The following is a 17,108-nucleotide window of genomic DNA, read 5'->3' on the forward strand; positions in this document are numbered from 1 at the left end:
ACTATTTTTTTTTCTAAAAAAATTATGTTAAACCACTGTTTTTATCGGTTTTGTTTGGTCCATCATTTATACAATTGTTTAATAAATTAAAAAAATTATAAACGTGAGGCTTTGGTCTTCTTTTAAAAAAAAAAAAATGGCTTTGTATTTTTTTTATTAAAATACACCTTGCCTTAATATATAGTGATTTTTTTGTCACAACAAATATCAATTATTTGAACATACAACCAACAATTTCTTTAAAATAAACACTTTCTTGTGGGCAAAACAAAGGAATTAATAGACATGCTTTTAAACATGCTTTTTAAATGGCACATGAGTTTCGGTAACAGGACTGAGAAAACATGCGTCCATCTTCTGCTTAGAAACCTTGTAAAAAATTAAAGTTGCCTGAGATTGACCAATGCACATTTTGAATAGTTAAATGTGTGTAGTAATAGATTCAGTGTTGAAAAAAAAATTAAAATTTAAGTTTAATTTTGAAGAGTTACAACAAGCAAATGTCACCCATTCGGTGCTCGGGTATGTTTTTTCAGCCTTCTATAGCAGCTAGTTCTTTGCCATCATGTGGCCAATAAATGTTTGTTTAAGCATTTTTGTGTTTGTATAAGTTGTATCACATGATTTTTCCTGTAAAATTCTAATTCAAATTATTCTTATTCTTATTATTTCTTTTGACTGAATTTATTTCGAAATGTGTTCATTTTTAATCAGAAAAATGTTTGATAATGTTTATTACAAAATCGTGCCGTTTAAAACCCTTGTTAGTTATCATCAACATAATGATTTTTTCAATAAGTTGCAACACTGGAATAACCAGTGTTGTATTTGTTCAGTGCGTTTGTAACTATGGAAGCCGAAAAGCTTGCGTTTTAATTCTCATGACAACACTCGAGAGCGTCCGGTTTCCCTGGCAACCATAGGCACCCACCTCAAGCTTGAGCTGTGATTGCAGCTTTTACACTTGTGGCTTCATACCAACACTAAATAGTTTGCGTTTAATATGCTTGTCCGCGTTATTAAAGCATTGACATTGAAGTGCAAAGCACTCTGCAACATTTTTTTTTTCCTATAGAGAAAACTTTTCATGCATTTAAAACTATTAGCCTATAGCAACTTGCTAAACCCAGTTTAAGCGTTCAAAAGCACTTGAAGTCTCAGCAAGAATTGAGGACAATTGGAAAAACGTGGCTGTTCGGTTATTAAAGTGCATTGGATCACTACCAGTTTCCAGATGAGTTGTGAAGGGGATCAAGGACTGGAAGCCGTGATTCAGGTGCGTGTTTTCCAGCAGGAAAGCTGATCTTCACCAACTGTAACTTAAATAGGTTATTGCACCTATTCAAAACAGCATGTGTGAATGAAAGAGGAGAGAGCTTGATTTAATATTAACGAGCCTTGCGATGTTTCAACAAATTAAGGTCGATCAGTGGGTCAGTTTCAGGTTCTTCTGTGAAACTTGAAGACAGGTGACTCATTTCCTTGTGCTGTTGTGATAACAGATTGAAACAGATACAGACACGACAAACTAGTTGCAATAAAAAATAATAATTATACATTAATTACATAAAGTTGAATTAACAAACATCAAAGCTTTTTAGATCTGCAGTGAGACTGGGTCACCTGATTGTAGTGTGCAAGCCTCTCTCCATGCACTAATATTGATAATGCAGAAGCTGGAGGAGTCACTGCTTAACCCAGATAGCAGTGCCGAGGAAAAGACTTACACTGTGTATGGGGATGAGGAGTCGTCCAGCGCCACGGCAGTTCCTGCCCGCATCCGTGAGATCATCACCAGAAACCTGGCTGATACGCCCACAGGTATACTCTACACTCTGAGCACATTGGTGACGGGTCTGCTGGTATAATTAGAACACATGTATCATTTCCTCCCATGTTTTCCTGTGGTGATGTATCAGGCGAGAGCAGCGAGCTGGAGGAGAACCGGCTGCTGAAGGATCTGCCTCCTCAGATGTGCACAGACAGAGACCAGCTGCTCAGCAAGCAGGCTGCTCTCACTAGCCGGGTAGGAGCACATCCACAAACCTCCCACATTATTTCCTTGGGTCTCTGGACTTCCAGTTACTCTGGAAATCTGACTGATACAGTAAACCATTAATGCATAGATAAGCACACTTCCCCACCTGATGGTGTCTCTGTGTATAATGGACTGGATAAGGCATATTTGGTATGTTCATCTCAGATAATAAGCGAATTAATGCCCTAATGAAATGTCACAAGTATCTACCTAATTTTTATCGTAAGAGCCATTTTAACTTCTGGTGTCAGGCCGCTTCCAGTTATTTTAGCTGTACAAAAATATGCTACTTCATATTGCAGACTTGTGTTTATTTTATCATATGTTAATTTATTGTTGGAATCATTAACACACTGGTTTGTAGTGAAAGTTTTACCATTTATTGCACATTATTCTATTCTAGTGTATTACTTTATTCTAGTTATTTACCTATCCACCTTTTTCCAAATGAGCCTACTGCTTTTTAAATTATGCTTGGCACTTCTGGTTTAAGGAACTTCCACTTAAAATAACTGAAAGAAATAATTTCAAATAATAAGGTTGCGGTACAAATAATGCTCCATTTTTATAAGTCAGGAAAATAATGTAGGCTATCTGTTGGTATTTTATTGTGACATTGGTATCACAAGAATATCTGTGACAATAGTAATTTTTAGTCCTTTAGCTGTGTTCTGTTCTTCCTTTTCTTTTTTTCTCTTTGTATTTAGTATTAAAATGTAATATTTTCCCCAAAAAATCCTCACTCGCATCTCTTTCCCTTTTTTCACACGGCACTTAAAAATGTGTGTTTCTTCTCTTTTTCGACTTATAATCCCTATCAAAAGTGTTTACCGATATTACAACATTTATCTGTCAAAATGAGGAAAAGCACTTTGAAATATCCATCAATGTTCCAGTTAATGAAGGAACATTTTTGATTAACTCAACATAAACTTATGTTATACAGGTCCTTCTCAAAAAATTAGCATATTGTGATAAAGTTCATTATTTTCCACAATGTAATGATAAAAATTAAACTTTCATATATTTTAGATTCATTGCACACCAACTGAAATATTTCAGGTCTTTTATTGTTTTAATACTGATGATTTTGGCATACAGCTCATGAAAACCCAAAATTCCTGTCTCAAAAAATTAGCATATCATGAAAAGGGTCTCTAAACGAGCTATTAACCTAATCATCTGAATCAACTAATTAACTCTAAATACCTGCAAAAGATTCCTGAGGCTTTTAAAAACTCCCAGCCTGTTTCATTACTCAAAACCGCAATCATGGGTAAGACTGCCGACCTGACTGCTGTCCAGAAGGCCATCATTGACACCCTCAAGCAAGAGGGTAAGACAGAAAGAAATTTCTGAACAAATAGGCTGTTCCCAGAGTGCTGTATCAAGGCACCTCAGTGGGAAGTCTGTGGGAAGGAAAAAGTGTGGCAAAAAACGCTGCACAACGAGAAGAGGTGACCGGACCCTGAGGAAGATTGTGGAGAAGGACCGATTCCAGACCTTGGGGGACCTGCGGAAGCAGTGGACTGAGTCTGGAATAGAAACATCCAAAGCCACCGTGCACAGGCGTGTGCAGGAAATGGGCTACAGGTGCCGCATTCCCCAGGTCAAGCCACTTTTGAACCAGAAACAGCGGCAGAAGCGCCTGACCTGGGCTACAGAGAAGCAGCACTGGACTGTTGCTCAGTTTTGCATGTCATTCGGAAATCAAGGTGCCAGAGTCTGGAGGAAGACTGGGGAGAAGGAAATGCCAAAATGCCTGAAGTCCAGTGTCAAGTACCCACAGTCAGTAATGGTCTGGGGTGCCATGTCAGCTGCTGGTGTTGGTGCACTGTGTTTTATCAAGGGCAGGGTCAATGCAGCTAGCTATCAGGAGATTTTGGAGCACTTCATGCTTCCATCTGCTGAAAAGCTTTATGGAGATGAAGATTTCATTTTTCAGCACGACCTGGCACCTGCTCACAGTGCCAAAACCACTGGTAAATGGTTTACTGACCATGGTATTACTGTGCTCAATTGGCCTGCCAACTCTCCTGACCTGAACCCCATAGAGAATATGTGGGATATTGTGAAGAGAAAGTTGAGAGACGCAAGACCCAACACTCTGGATGAGCTTAAGGCCGCTATCGAAGCATCCTGGGCCTCCATAACACCTCAGCAGTGCCACAGGCTGATTGCCTCCATGCCACGCCACATTGAAGCAGTCATTTCTGCAAAAGGATTCCTGACCAACTATTGACTATTGAGTGCATAACTGAACATAATTATTTGAAGGTTGACTTTTTTTTTGTATTAAAAACACTTATTTTATTGGTCGGATGAAATATGCTAATTTTTTGAGACAGGAATTTTGGGTTTTCATGAGCTGTATGCCAAAATCATCAGTATTAAAACAATAAAAGACCTGAAATATTTCAGTTGGTGTGCAATGAATCTAAAATATATGAAAGTTTATTTTGTATCATTACGTTATGGAAAATTATGAACTTTATCACAATATGCTAATTTTTTGAGAAGGACCTGTATATATAGACTTACATGTATTACTATACAGTAATATTGTAAATAATATTGTTGCTAAAAGACTGCTGATAGTAATTTGTTAATACTTTTACACGTTTAAGTTTTCTTTTGATGTTCAATGGTTGAGGGGTGAATAGTCTTGGTCCCATCTCTGGTGAATACCACCTCATTGTACCCAGTTTTTGCAAATTATTATTATTGCATTTTTAAATACACTTGTTTAAAGGAGCGAACCTTTAAACAAGTGTATTTGGAGTCACTGATTGTTAATAGATTAATTGTTTATAAATTTACTCCCGTAATTCACACAAAGCGTTATGGGGCGCAGGATAAAGGTGGGTGACGACTAAGGAATCATAAGTCTCCTATTCACAAGAAATAGCTTACTTCCACGTTGAAAAAAAAGATGGATAACACTGTTCTATGATCTCATAACTTGCATTATTCATGGTTTCTCTCCTTTTCCCAGTCCTCCCTTGTCTATCAATCTTGTAAACCCCGCCCAAGTACATTCCCAGAGGTGCATCAGAAATCAAACCGAAAACAACCTGATATCGAAGGGAATGTGATCTTGTCCTCTGGCAGTATGGTGAATATCTCTAACACACAGTGCCTAATAAAAAACATAAGCCTCCATCTTGTGTAAGCATGTGATTGATGCAAAGTTTCTGAGACCTGCATATTTGCCTCCTTGTGTGGAAGTCAAAACATGTCGGTATAGTGTAGATTATTGCCTTAAAAACTCTCTCTAGGCTTTGCATAATGGACACTGAGGGATTGTCGATCAGTAACCTGGTGGCAGGGGTTTCATACACTCTGAACTAATGCAGTCTTGGTCCAGGAAAAGATTTTAAGTGAGTGTTTCCCTGCAGCAGTTTTTAAGGGATTGAAAACAGAGGAGGGACCATCACTAATAACGTGAGAGGTTGATGGAGCACCTTTGGACCCTGTTCCTAGTTTCCTTCATTTTTTTCTGCACATGTTGGTGGATAGACAGATGTGTGTGTAGGGAAGAGATCAAGAGAGGGAGTTACAGAGGCTCTTTGACAGAGAAAGAGGGAGCCACATGGCTTTGAAATGGAATATGTGCACAGCAAACATCAGTGCTCTTTCCGAGAGGGAAAACCCGTTTGGAGTTTTCGATAAACAAACGGTGGTAAAGGGCCATGTGAAAATCAACTGTGTCACATGGAACGAAATATATTTATTTCTGCTTGAAGCTGGACTTTGGCTCTGAATAATGGAATGTGCACCCTAGCGTTTATGAAGGACTGATGTAAACTGAGCCATAGTTTATTCTGCATCTACATTTCATTACATGTGATCAAAGTGGCAGCTCTCTGACATCAACATTTTAGAATCAGAAATGAACACATAATTATGTTTCACAGTGTTTTTTTTTATCTCAAGCTTTTTTATTGTAGAGATTTGGGTGCACTTCATGAAGTCAATTTTGTATGGCAATCAAGATCTTCATTCCTAATTTCAGTTCAGTTTAATTAATTGGCATGACTTGAAATGGCATGGATGAAATTTAAAAAAATGAATAACAATTTTGGAGAACATAAAGAAGTTTGTAGAAAAGTTCTCTTTCACTTTCTTAAGTTTACAGCATCACCTTGGCCACTGTCTTTCTCCCCCAACCTTGCTGTTTGGGGGAAAATAAAAAGGTCATTGGCCTTCTCTCATGGGACTGTGAAAGAAAAAGCTCATTTTTCATAGAACACAAAGCTGCCATTTGTGATAACAGTGCACTCTTTTTGCTGGGGAAGTTTAATGAATGCCAACTGTGCACATTGCCAGTTGAGCCTATTTTAAGATATGAGCTATATATAAAACTTAATTAGTCTGGTTGGTATAAATAAGTCTTTTTTTAATCCACACATTTATATTTTTGGAGAAGAAAGGCCTATGTCACATGAACTCTGAGAGAGTCGTCTCTCTCTCTCTCTCTCTCTCTCTCTCTCTCTCTCTCTCTCTCTCTCTCTCTTCTCTCTCTCTCTCTCTCTCTCTCTCTCTCTCTCTCTCTCTCTCGCCAATTGAAAATGTTTTTTTTCCAGTGCGAATGTGCTGACATTGTGAAGTCAAATGACACCATACATATGAATGTAAACTTTAAGATGTTATGGTAACATATCACAGTAACACCCTGGGTGCCAGTATATTAACATGAGGTAATAAGTCCTATAATATGCTTACTAATTCGAAGACTGTATTCAGCCTCAATCTGTCTTGATGTGGGAATGACATTCTGGTGGAGTATGATCCATTTAATCTGTCATTCCCAATTAAAGTATCAGTAATTATGTTTTCTGTGTGCATACCACAAAGAGCAGCGTTAGAACATGGATAAAGGCCAGTTCACACCAAGAAGGATGACTATAAACATAACTATAACAATAACTATTTTAGTGTCTACACCATAGACTGTAAAAGGTCTACACCAACGCACGATTTTGTTCTTTATTATAAGCACACACTGCAGATATGTTGTCTTCTGCTTTAAATGATTGAGCTCTTTAAATCAGGATGGATTTTGATTCTTTCATTCTGAAAGTGATTCCAACAATATTGTTATAGTTGTGTCTCTGCAATTCTTTTATATTTAGAACGATTTCATGCTGCAAGCATCCATTAAATTGATCAAAATTGACAGTTAAGACTTTAAAATTGTTACTAAAACATCTATTTCAAATAAATGCTGTTCTTTTGAACTTAATATTTAAAAAAATTGCATAACAGATTCCATACAAGTATTAAGAAGCACAACAGTTTGTAATATTAATAATAAATGTTGCTTGAGTAGCAAATCATCATATTACAATTAATTCTGAAGGATGATGTGACACTGGAGTTTACAGAGATTAAATTGCATTTTTAAATTAAAATAGAAAACAGTCATTTAAATTGTAATCATATTTCACAATATTACTGAAATAAATAAAATGCTGCCTTGGTGAGCATAAGAGACTTTTTTCAAAAAAAAATTTTTTTTAACTTTTAAACGGTGGTATATGCGTGTATGTATGTGCGTGCATGTGACCCTGGCCCACAAAAACAGTCCCAAGTTGCAAGGGTATATTTGTGGCAATAGCCAACAAAACATTGTATGGGTCAAAATTATTGATTTTTCTTTTAATGCCAAAAATCATTAGGGTATTAAGTAAAGATCATGTTCCATGAAGATATTTTGTGAATTTCCTACCGTAAATATATATATAAAAATATATTTTTGTGAGTGGATGCAGAAAAATTGCAAACATAAATGGACAACTTTAAAGGCGATTTTCTCAATGTTTAGATTCAGATTTTCAAATAGTTGTATATCGACCAAATATTGTCCTATCTAATGAATCATACATCAATGGAAAGCTTATAAGCTCAATTTAAAAAGAAATTACCCTTGTGGCTGGTTTTGTGGTCCAGGGTGCATATATTTATATATATATATATATATATATATATATATATATATATATATATATATATATATATATATATATATATATATATGCAATTAATTTGGTTTCAATTAGTCAAATTAATTTGTAAATCATGTAATTAATTTGATGAAAATGATCTAAATCATTTGACAGCCCTAATATAAAACAACGTAAGTGATATTTCTTTCTTTTTAACCACCAAATGATCTTACTGTTAAGATCACTGGTTGCAGCACAATGAAAAGTTGTCAGGATCAAGATGCAGCAGCTTCTTTTGTTAAACTTCAACTTTAAAACACAGAAGAATCTCTGGAACAGAACCAATAATGACATAGAACTGAAAGACACACGGGGTTTAAATACACAGCAAACAAAGGAACTAATGAGACACACCTGAATTGAAACTCAAATCAGTTACCATGGACAGGCAAATGACAACTAATTGGCAAACTAGAAAGCTAACTAATGCCGAGTTCAGACTGCACGATTTTCAAAATAATCGGGTCACTGTTGTTTTCACACTGCATGACTATCTGGGGTAACATTCAGTTGCCGCTGTGTTCACACTGCACGATGGATCGGCGACAGGAGGTTTCACACTGCATGACTTTACAAAAGAAAGAATCGCCGACAACTTCTGCCTGGTCCGCAAACTACGTTTCACAACCAAACAAACGCGAGAAGTGATAGGAAATAACGGAAGATCACGCGTGCGTGAGACCGGAGTTCTCGCGCGACACTGAATTTATTATTAAAAATGATAGCCTACAAATTGTCTGACTGTGCACTGATTTGTAGCGAAAAAAAAAAAAAAAAAAAAAAAACACAGTTTATGCAGGAAATGGTTGGGAAGACGAGGGGAGCAAGGACTGTGTTTTGCAAAGAGAGTTGAATACAGAATAATTTTGCAAATGTCCTGCTGTTGCTGCTGGTCATGCAAATGTTTGTGCTTTGTTTCTGTTTGATATAATTGTAAATATAGGCCTATCGGCCACCGTTTAGGCCACCGTTTAAAAGTTTAAAAGATCTTATTAGGGCTGTCAAATGATAGCCTACAAATTGTCTGACTGTGCACTGATTTGTAGCGAAAAAAAAAAAAAAAAAAACACAGTTTATGCAGGAAATGGTTGGGAAGACGAGGGGAGCAAGGACTGTGTTTTGCAAAGAGAGTTGAATACAGAATAATTTTGCAAATGTCCTGCTGTTGCTGCTGGTCATGCAAATGTTTGTGCTTTGTTTCTGTTTGATATAATTGTAAATATAGGCCTATCTATTAAAATACTGATATTCTGGTCTATAACTCCTCCTCCTCCTCCCTTTATCTTGCTCTCTCATTGGCTGTCGGTCATCGCCGATGTAGTTTTCAGTCAGAACACATTCACACAGCAGGATTGTGAATCGCGACCGACAGGTCCAGATATTTAGCATGCCAAATATCTCACGAGCGTCGGCGACTTGTCGGCGATTCTCTCAGATCGCGTCTTTGCTCATTCACACTGCGTGATTGTCACTCGCGTGAACGAGCACCGATTTGCCTGTGATTTCGGGCATTTGTCGGCGATTTCTCAAAACCTGTCGGCGAGCCAAAATCGGGGCTAAAATCGTGCAGTCTGAACTCGGCATAAGAAACCCAAACATTCTCAGAACAGGAAAACAGATCAGAAACAAACTCAAAACGTGAAAAACAGACTCAACATGACATACCCCTCCCTCTTGGAAGGCGTGTCCTCGCACCGTATTGCATCCACAGGGGTGGGAGTCCTGGAGGCTGACGAGGATGTGACTTTGTAGAACAGGAAGCCTCTAGGGCGGTGGGGGCAGTTCAGGGTGCCATGAAGGATTGGCCTCCGTGGCCTTGACACTCGGCCACGATGGCTGGAGATGTATAGCCCCACGAGACACACCTGAACTGAAGCTGGAATCAAATCAGTTACCATGGAAACAAACAGGCAAAGAACAGAACTAAGTAGCAAGCTAGAAAGCTAAGTAAGGGGCTGTTTACACGACACCGTTTTCAACTAAAAACTTAAAACTTTTTATGCATTTTTGCCGTTCATTTACACGACAACGGCGTTTTGGGGGCCTGGAAACGTAAACTACAAAAACACGAATCTGTGAAGAAGATGACGCCATGCACATGCATATTACGTGTTCAGTCTATAGTGTTTCATCGGCATCTAATCGCCTAGCAGCAGAATACAGCGTTTTTAGTTGTTTTCACGGATCCGTGTAAATGGGGATCGATTTGACAATGGTGTCGTCTGCATGCGGAAAACTCAAAGGAAAAACTTCTCCCTTTTAAGCATATCATTGTCGTGTAAACGTACCCTAAGAAACACCGACATTCACAGAACAGGAAAACAGATCAGAAACTAACTCAAAATGTGCCAAACAGACACTTACAGAGTAGATCTGAGGCCAACTTACCTGTGAAACTGCTTAAAGAGTGCTACTTACCTGCTCTAGATGGTTTTCCTACATTGTGTTGATTTGATTTAGACGTTAGGCTCTAAATCACAGACTTAAATTTAGATGGATTCATGTGTGCTCGTTTTACTGTTTACCTTTTTGACTTGGTTTATTTGACTCAGAATCTCTGCTAAAGTAGGTGATGAAATGAGAATTTATCTCTTTTTATCTCTTCAGAGTGTGTGGGTGTGTTGGTCGGTTGACTTTAGTTGTCCTTTGAGATGTTTCTTGTTCTTTAGTCTGGCAAACTTAAAGAAGTTGAGATGAAGTGGCTTTAGCGGCTCTGATCTGTAAGTGTTCCCTCTCTGTAACTGGGGAGGGTCCCAGCGCCATTGTGGCGCAATGTGGCACATCTTACGACACTGGACTAATTGAAAAGGAGAGGCAAACCCTAGTGGCTCTCGGGACAGTTTGAGTGTGGCCTCCTAAACAAGACTGGGAATGGAAATATTTGGGATGGGAGCAAGGTTTTGCTCTTGAAAGCACACCTCTGTCTCCTGGTAAAATCGCAGCAATCTCTTGTGACCCTTGAAAATTGCCCCTGAACCGGGATAAACCTTGACCTAGTTTGAAAAGCTGCATCGTCTCAGGAGGACGAAGAAAATGTTGATGTGAACTTTGACCTTTCTGCGTTGATATTGGAAAACTGCCAGCTTGCAGTTTCTCAGGCACTGGGGCCATGTGTATTTGTGTGGGAGTGTGTAAGTTTGTATGTGTGGGTGTGTGTCAGGGAATTGCGTGGGTATATATTTTACAGCTTCGAGGCAGTTTTTGGACCAGGATTGTGTGAGACAGTCTCCCTGTGTGTTTTTGTAGGAGTTACCCAAATGTAGAGTTAGATGTATGATAAAACAGAAATGTTAACCTAATGGAACACTGTAGAAAAACAACAATCACAGGGCCTTTTAAGCTGAGAGATAAATCACCAAACAAGTGAAAAAAGGGTTTGCAGCTAAAATGTGATGCTATTTGTCAGAAAACCTTTCTCAATTAATCCAGACTTGCAGACTAGTTGGAGACTTTTTGACAAAGAGCATGGCAGCTTCCAGCCTCTGCGTTTTTGACCTAATCCCCACTCCTTTTTGCTTTAAAGGTCTTGTCAAACATGATTGCCACTGATATGGTTGTTTTGTTTGAGTGAAAATGGTGCACTGTCTTTGGCTCAATGTTTAGAGTTTGTTTTTTCGTCTACTTAAAGCTGCTAAGCCGAACAGTGGTCGCTAGTGGAGCTGAGCCAGTGAGTCTGGATCTGTCAGCTGTCTATGAGTCGTAAAAATGATTGACGCTCCAGAGAATCATTCCTCAAAGTAGGGATCATCCCAAAGTCCTCACTACATTTAATTAAGTGTCATTTATCTTTTTCTATATTTCTCTCTTTTCCCTGTTTGATTGTTTCTTTCTTTTTTATTTTTTTGACTGTGGGAACAGAAGAGCGAAAAGTATTCCTAGAAAGTATTTTACCATTTGCTAGCCATTTAATTTAGGCTTGACATCTAATCAGCATAGTTGTACCTAAATAGCCATTGTTCCAAAAGGAATAGTTCAATAAAATGAAAAATTCTGTCATGTACTCAACCTGCATATGTTTCTTTCACATAACACAAAAAGAGACATTTTGAAAAATGTATTGGTGGTTCTTTTCCATGACATTAAAATGAATGGGGACTGGAACTTTCAAGCTTTACAAATAATACAAAAGTACAACAGAAGTGTCACAAAGTGTTCCAAATGGCTCTTGCAGTATATTCCAGTGCTGCGTCCGAAATAGTGTACTATGTAACTTGGTATTTGAATTTGAATTTAATTTGCAACTATATAGTATGAATATAAGTGTGCTCTATATAGTATGCATATTGTAGTATGAATTAAATTACGGACGTACTACATCCGCCATGTTGTTACTGTCACATGACCTATCGGCATCAGTTGTGTCACTTCACCTCCACTCATAAATCCCCTCCCGTGCCCTATGTACTATCACGGGATAGTAAAGTGTCCATTGAATGCGCACTTCAGAATCTTGGTGGAAGTAATAGGTTCTCTTACGAGAGTATCTCTCGTACTGCGTAATATCTTACGCTATAGGGAAAACCTCTTTTCCACGAGATATTGAAGCCAAAAATTATCCTTAATTTTGAATAAATGTAAAATGCTGTGCAGCAGCATGCAGACATAGGCAGGACGGCTCGCGCGCCTATTGGCTGCCCTGCTGCAACAGCAGCAGCCTCTCAAGAGAGGCGCTGCGTGACACCATATCCAATGGGGGCATTTCGCGCCCATTTCGTCACGTCCCGCCAGAAAGGGCGTGGTCTCGCCCTATAAATATAGCTCGATAAGGCTGGTACACTGATTTTCATCTCTTCAGCGAAGCCTCTCGCATCGCTGGATCCGGAGTGAGAAGCCGCGCCGTCGACGCAAGCCTTTCAGAGGGACGAGCTTCTGGAGTCGCTGGCCTCGCCGCCTTCAACTGCCGTACCTGCTGCGCTTTCCGGCGTACTATATATCCTTTACTCTGCTCTGTGTGTATGTGTGTGTGTCTGTGCTCGCCCTGCGACTCACACTTCTATCATCTAAAAGAGCCGCGTCTTTGTAAAGATGCCATCCTCCTGTGGCTCGTGCCGAGCCACACTCAGCGACGGGGACCGCCATGTGATGTGTTTCCTGCCTGTGAGAGGATCATGCAGCTCTCGCGTTCGCCGACGGCGGCTGCCCTCACTGCGAGCTATTGCCTACGGTGACTCTGAGGACTCGCCTGGCATCCTTCAGCGAGACTGCACTTCCACCCGCTGCAGTGCCGCGCCGTAAAAAAGCGCCGTACTCAGCGGGTCCCCGAGCCTTCTCCAGCCCGTGAAAGCTCGCCGGTTCGCCTGCCAGCTTCACCAGCTTCACTCGAGTCGCTCACTGACGGATAACGGCCGCCGCTTCCGCCATTATTGACGACGAGATAGCTGCATCTGTAGAGGAGACCTGCTGCTCTATCCTGGCGTCGGACAGTGAGGACTGGGCGAGCTCTGTGGACCTCCCCCTTCTGTCCGCGAGTCGTCAGGGAAACGGGCCAGCATCAAGACCGCGAGCCCTAAAACCGCGGCTAGCTTTCTTTACGTTATAAGAAATCTACCCCGCCCCCCATGGGCGTGCGTCACCGGCAAAATGAGAAAAGAGTGTGTTTTAGTCCCGCCGAGGCTGGACTAATCTCCATTTCTCAAACATTTCTCAGCTCCTAGTTTGAGCGGCTGAAAATGTCATTATTGCAGCAATGAGCCTGTTGTATAACACGCACACCTGCATACAAACGCCGACACACACAAAACTGTGATGACACTCTTATCTGCTTGCGCTAATATAGTTCACCCTGTGGCTCAGTGGCGGAACCCGAAGCCTTTGCGCGAGAGACCCGTGTTCGATCCCGACTCTCGCAGCAGATATAAATTTTGTCTCGCCGCGGCCAGGCTTCCACCGAAACTTTTCGCTCGTTCAGTTCCAGAAAATGCGACTGTTCCAGTGTATTTTGCAGTAAACAAGCTGGTACCACGGCCCGCTTGCCTGCACATAAAGGCCGTTTCCACGGCGACCCAGAAAAATCATGTAATCATTGTATTTCTGGTTTTCCGGCCACAGCCGATGGTGTTATAAGTGTAATAAAATGCTCACAGCCCAGTGTTCATTTCTACACACAAACACAGCCCGCCACGGTACAGGGCTCGCACAAATGAAATCGACGCATGTCAATTGTGCATTAAATGTAGTGAATGTGCCCACAACCCAGTGCCCACAAACACTACCACGGTTTCTGAAAAACGAAACCAACACAAGTCTTCCTAGCCTCCTAGGAAATCGACGCTGTTTCAGTCTCGCCGCGGCCAGACTTCCACTGAAATTTTCGCTCGTTCAGTTCCAGAAAATGTGACTGTTCCAGTGTATTTTGCAGTAAGCAAGCCAGTACCATGCCCGCTTGCCTGCACACAAATGCTGTTCCCACGGCGACCCAGATAAATCACATAAACGGTGTATTTTCTGGTATTCCGGCCACAGCCGATGGTGTTATGAGTGTAATAAAAATGCCCACAACCCAGGGCTCATTTCTACACACAAACACAGCCCGCAAAAATGCAGGGCTCGCACAAACAAAATCGCCTCATGTCGATTGTGCACTAAATGTAGTGAATGTGCCTACGTCTCAGTGCCCACAAACACTACACACCACATGTCCCACGGGTTCTGTAAAAACGAAACCAACACGCATTCAGTCAGTTCAGGCCGACGGTGTTTTTCAGTGCAGTAAATGTGCCCGCTGTCCTGCGCCCACATTCACTCACAGACATGTTAAGCCCCACGGGGCTCGCCCCGCTCTCTCTCCCTCAGCAAACTGCTATAAGGGTTTTGAGCGCGGCCAGGCTGCCCGCCGCGATCGGCGCGCCCCCCGCCTCACACACTGTAAACACAGTGTCTGCGTTACAGCACGCCGGAGCTCCCTTGTCGTCACTATGTCACGGCCAGAGCCCAGATCTCATTCTACCCCTAGCTATTCACGCGAAAGTGTGGGCACAGCTTCCTGGGGTATCAGAATGGGTGCTGAACACTATAAAAAGAGGCTATTCGCTACAGTCCGCTCGACGTCCCCGCCGTTATACGGCGCGCGTCGAGACGACGGTGAAAAACGAAGTATCTCATCTACTTCGAGCCGAGATAGCGAAACTACTGAGCAAAGGTGCTATAGAACCTTTGTCTCAAGCTCAGAGCAAAGGGGGCCTACACAGCAGATATTTTCTGGTACCAAAAAAAGATGGAGGTCTCAGACCCATTTTAGATCTGCGACAGCTGAACAGAGCGCTTGTGAAGCACCAGTTCAGAATGCCTACAACCAGGAAAATCCTCACGCAAGTTTGCCAAGAGGACTGGTTTATGTCAATAGATCTGAAAGACGCCTATTTCCAGATACAAATAGCGTCCCATCACAGGTGATTCTTGAGATTCGCCTTTGAGGGCCAGGCATATCAATACACAGTCCTGTCGTTCGGCCTGTCCCTAGCACCCCGTACATTCACAAAGTGCATGGACGCGGTTCTCGCACCCCTGAGACTCCGGGGCATGCGAGTTTTGAACTACTTGGACGATTGGCTGATTCTAGCTCGATCTCACTCAGAGCTCATAGAACACAGGGCCACATTACTCGAGCACCTCGAGAATCTGGGCCTCACAGTCAATCGGGCGAAGAGCTCACTGTCCCCCAGTCAGAAAATTTCTTTCTGGGTACAGTGCTGGACTCGCGATCCATGACAGCACGCCTGTCATCGGAGCGCGGACTAGACATTCAGCGCGTCGCGAAATCCTTCCGCCACGGCTCTATAGTCCCGCTCAAAAGGTTTCAGAAAATGCTGGGCCTGATGGCCTCAGCAGCCTCTGTGCTCCAGCTGGGCCTGCTTCACATGCGCCCACTGCAGATGTGGCTGAAAGCGCGAGTTCCGCCCCGGGCACGGGCCGCTGGTCTGTTTCGCCTCAGGGTCGACCTAAAGTGCGTTTTCAGCTCTGAAACCTTGGAAAGTAACCGACTGGTGTCAGTCAGGTGTGAGTCTGGGGACCGCCTCGAGTGTGCAGGTGGTGTCTACGGACGCCTCCACCTCGGGATGGGGAGCGCTGCTCAAGGGCAGACCGTTCGCTGGCCTGTGGTCAGAACGGGAAAGGCTCCTTCACATAAACTGCTTGGAAATGATAGCAGTTGACAAAGCGCTACGGTGCTTCTGTCCCCAGATAAAAGGTCACCACGTCCTGGTCCGGTCGGACAACATGTCAGTGGTGGCACACATAAATCGCCAGGGTGGCGTCAGGTCCCGAAACCTTTACAGGTTGACGGAACGCCTTCTGGTCTGGGCTCAGCACAACCTGCTCTCGCTGAGAGCAGGGCATGTGCCTGGTCACCTGAATGTGGGACCAGACAGACTGTCCAGAAACAATGTCCCAGCAGGGGAATGGTCGCTGCACCCGCAAGACGATCCAACTGCTGTGGAAAACGTTCGGCAGAGCGCAGGTGGACCTGTTCGCGTCCCACGAAAACGCTCACTGCCCACGTCTGGCCTCGCTGTCCCCTCTATGCTTTTCCCACCGTCTCGCTCCTGCCTCAAGTGCTGGAACGAATCAGGGAAAACGGATACCCAGTGCTGCTTGTGGCTCCGCTCTGGACAAACCAGACTTGGTTCCCAGTCCTGATGCGGCTGACCAGCACTGCCCCGTGGCCAATACCGTTGAGGAAAGACCTCCTCTCTCAGGCCAAGGGCTCGATTTGGCATCCTCGCCCGCAACTATGGTCCCTACATGCATGGGCCATCAACGGGTACCCGCTAACCTCCTGGAGGGAGTATTAAACAAGATCACGCAGGCGAGAGCCCCGTCTACTAGACGGCTCTACTCCTCGAAGTGGTCTGTGTTCTCTGCCTGGTGTCAAGCTCAGGGCTTTTCACCCGTAGACTGCGGGGTCACGGAAGTACTCTCCTTCCTTCAAGAGCTGCTGGATAAGGGCAGGACCCCATCCACGCTCAAAGTGTACGTGGCGGCCATAGCAACGTTTACAAAACCTGTGTCTGGCCAGTCACTGGGGAAAAACGACCTAGTCGTGCAATTCCTTAAGGGAGCTCGGA

General features: G+C 42.4%; 1 protein-coding gene across 2 annotated transcripts in view; it reads left to right on the forward strand.

Moving 5' to 3' along the window:
- Nucleotides 1-1,115: 1,115 nt before the first annotated feature.
- The window catches only part of crocc2 (ciliary rootlet coiled-coil, rootletin family member 2), a 70,457-nt gene continuing 54,464 nt past the window's right edge, over nt 1,116-17,108 (forward strand). The window contains exons 1-4 of one of the 2 annotated variants that reach the window (XM_056246305.1): nt 1,116-1,276; nt 1,674-1,821; nt 1,920-2,026; nt 5,034-5,153. In XM_056246305.1, the coding sequence (XP_056102280.1) occupies nt 1,235-1,276; nt 1,674-1,821; nt 1,920-2,026; nt 5,034-5,153 (417 nt within the window). In that variant the 5' untranslated portion in view covers nt 1,116-1,234. The remainder of the gene's footprint in view (nt 1,277-1,673; nt 1,822-1,919; nt 2,027-5,033; nt 5,154-17,108) is intronic. The other variant, XM_056246306.1, reaches the window with a different exon arrangement.

Source organism: Rhinichthys klamathensis, unplaced genomic scaffold, assembly GCF_029890125.1.
Source record: "Rhinichthys klamathensis goyatoka isolate OS25496 unplaced genomic scaffold, OSU_Roscu_1.1 h1tg000036l_1, whole genome shotgun sequence".
In the NCBI taxonomy this organism is placed as follows: Eukaryota; Metazoa; Chordata; class Actinopteri; order Cypriniformes; family Leuciscidae; genus Rhinichthys; species Rhinichthys klamathensis.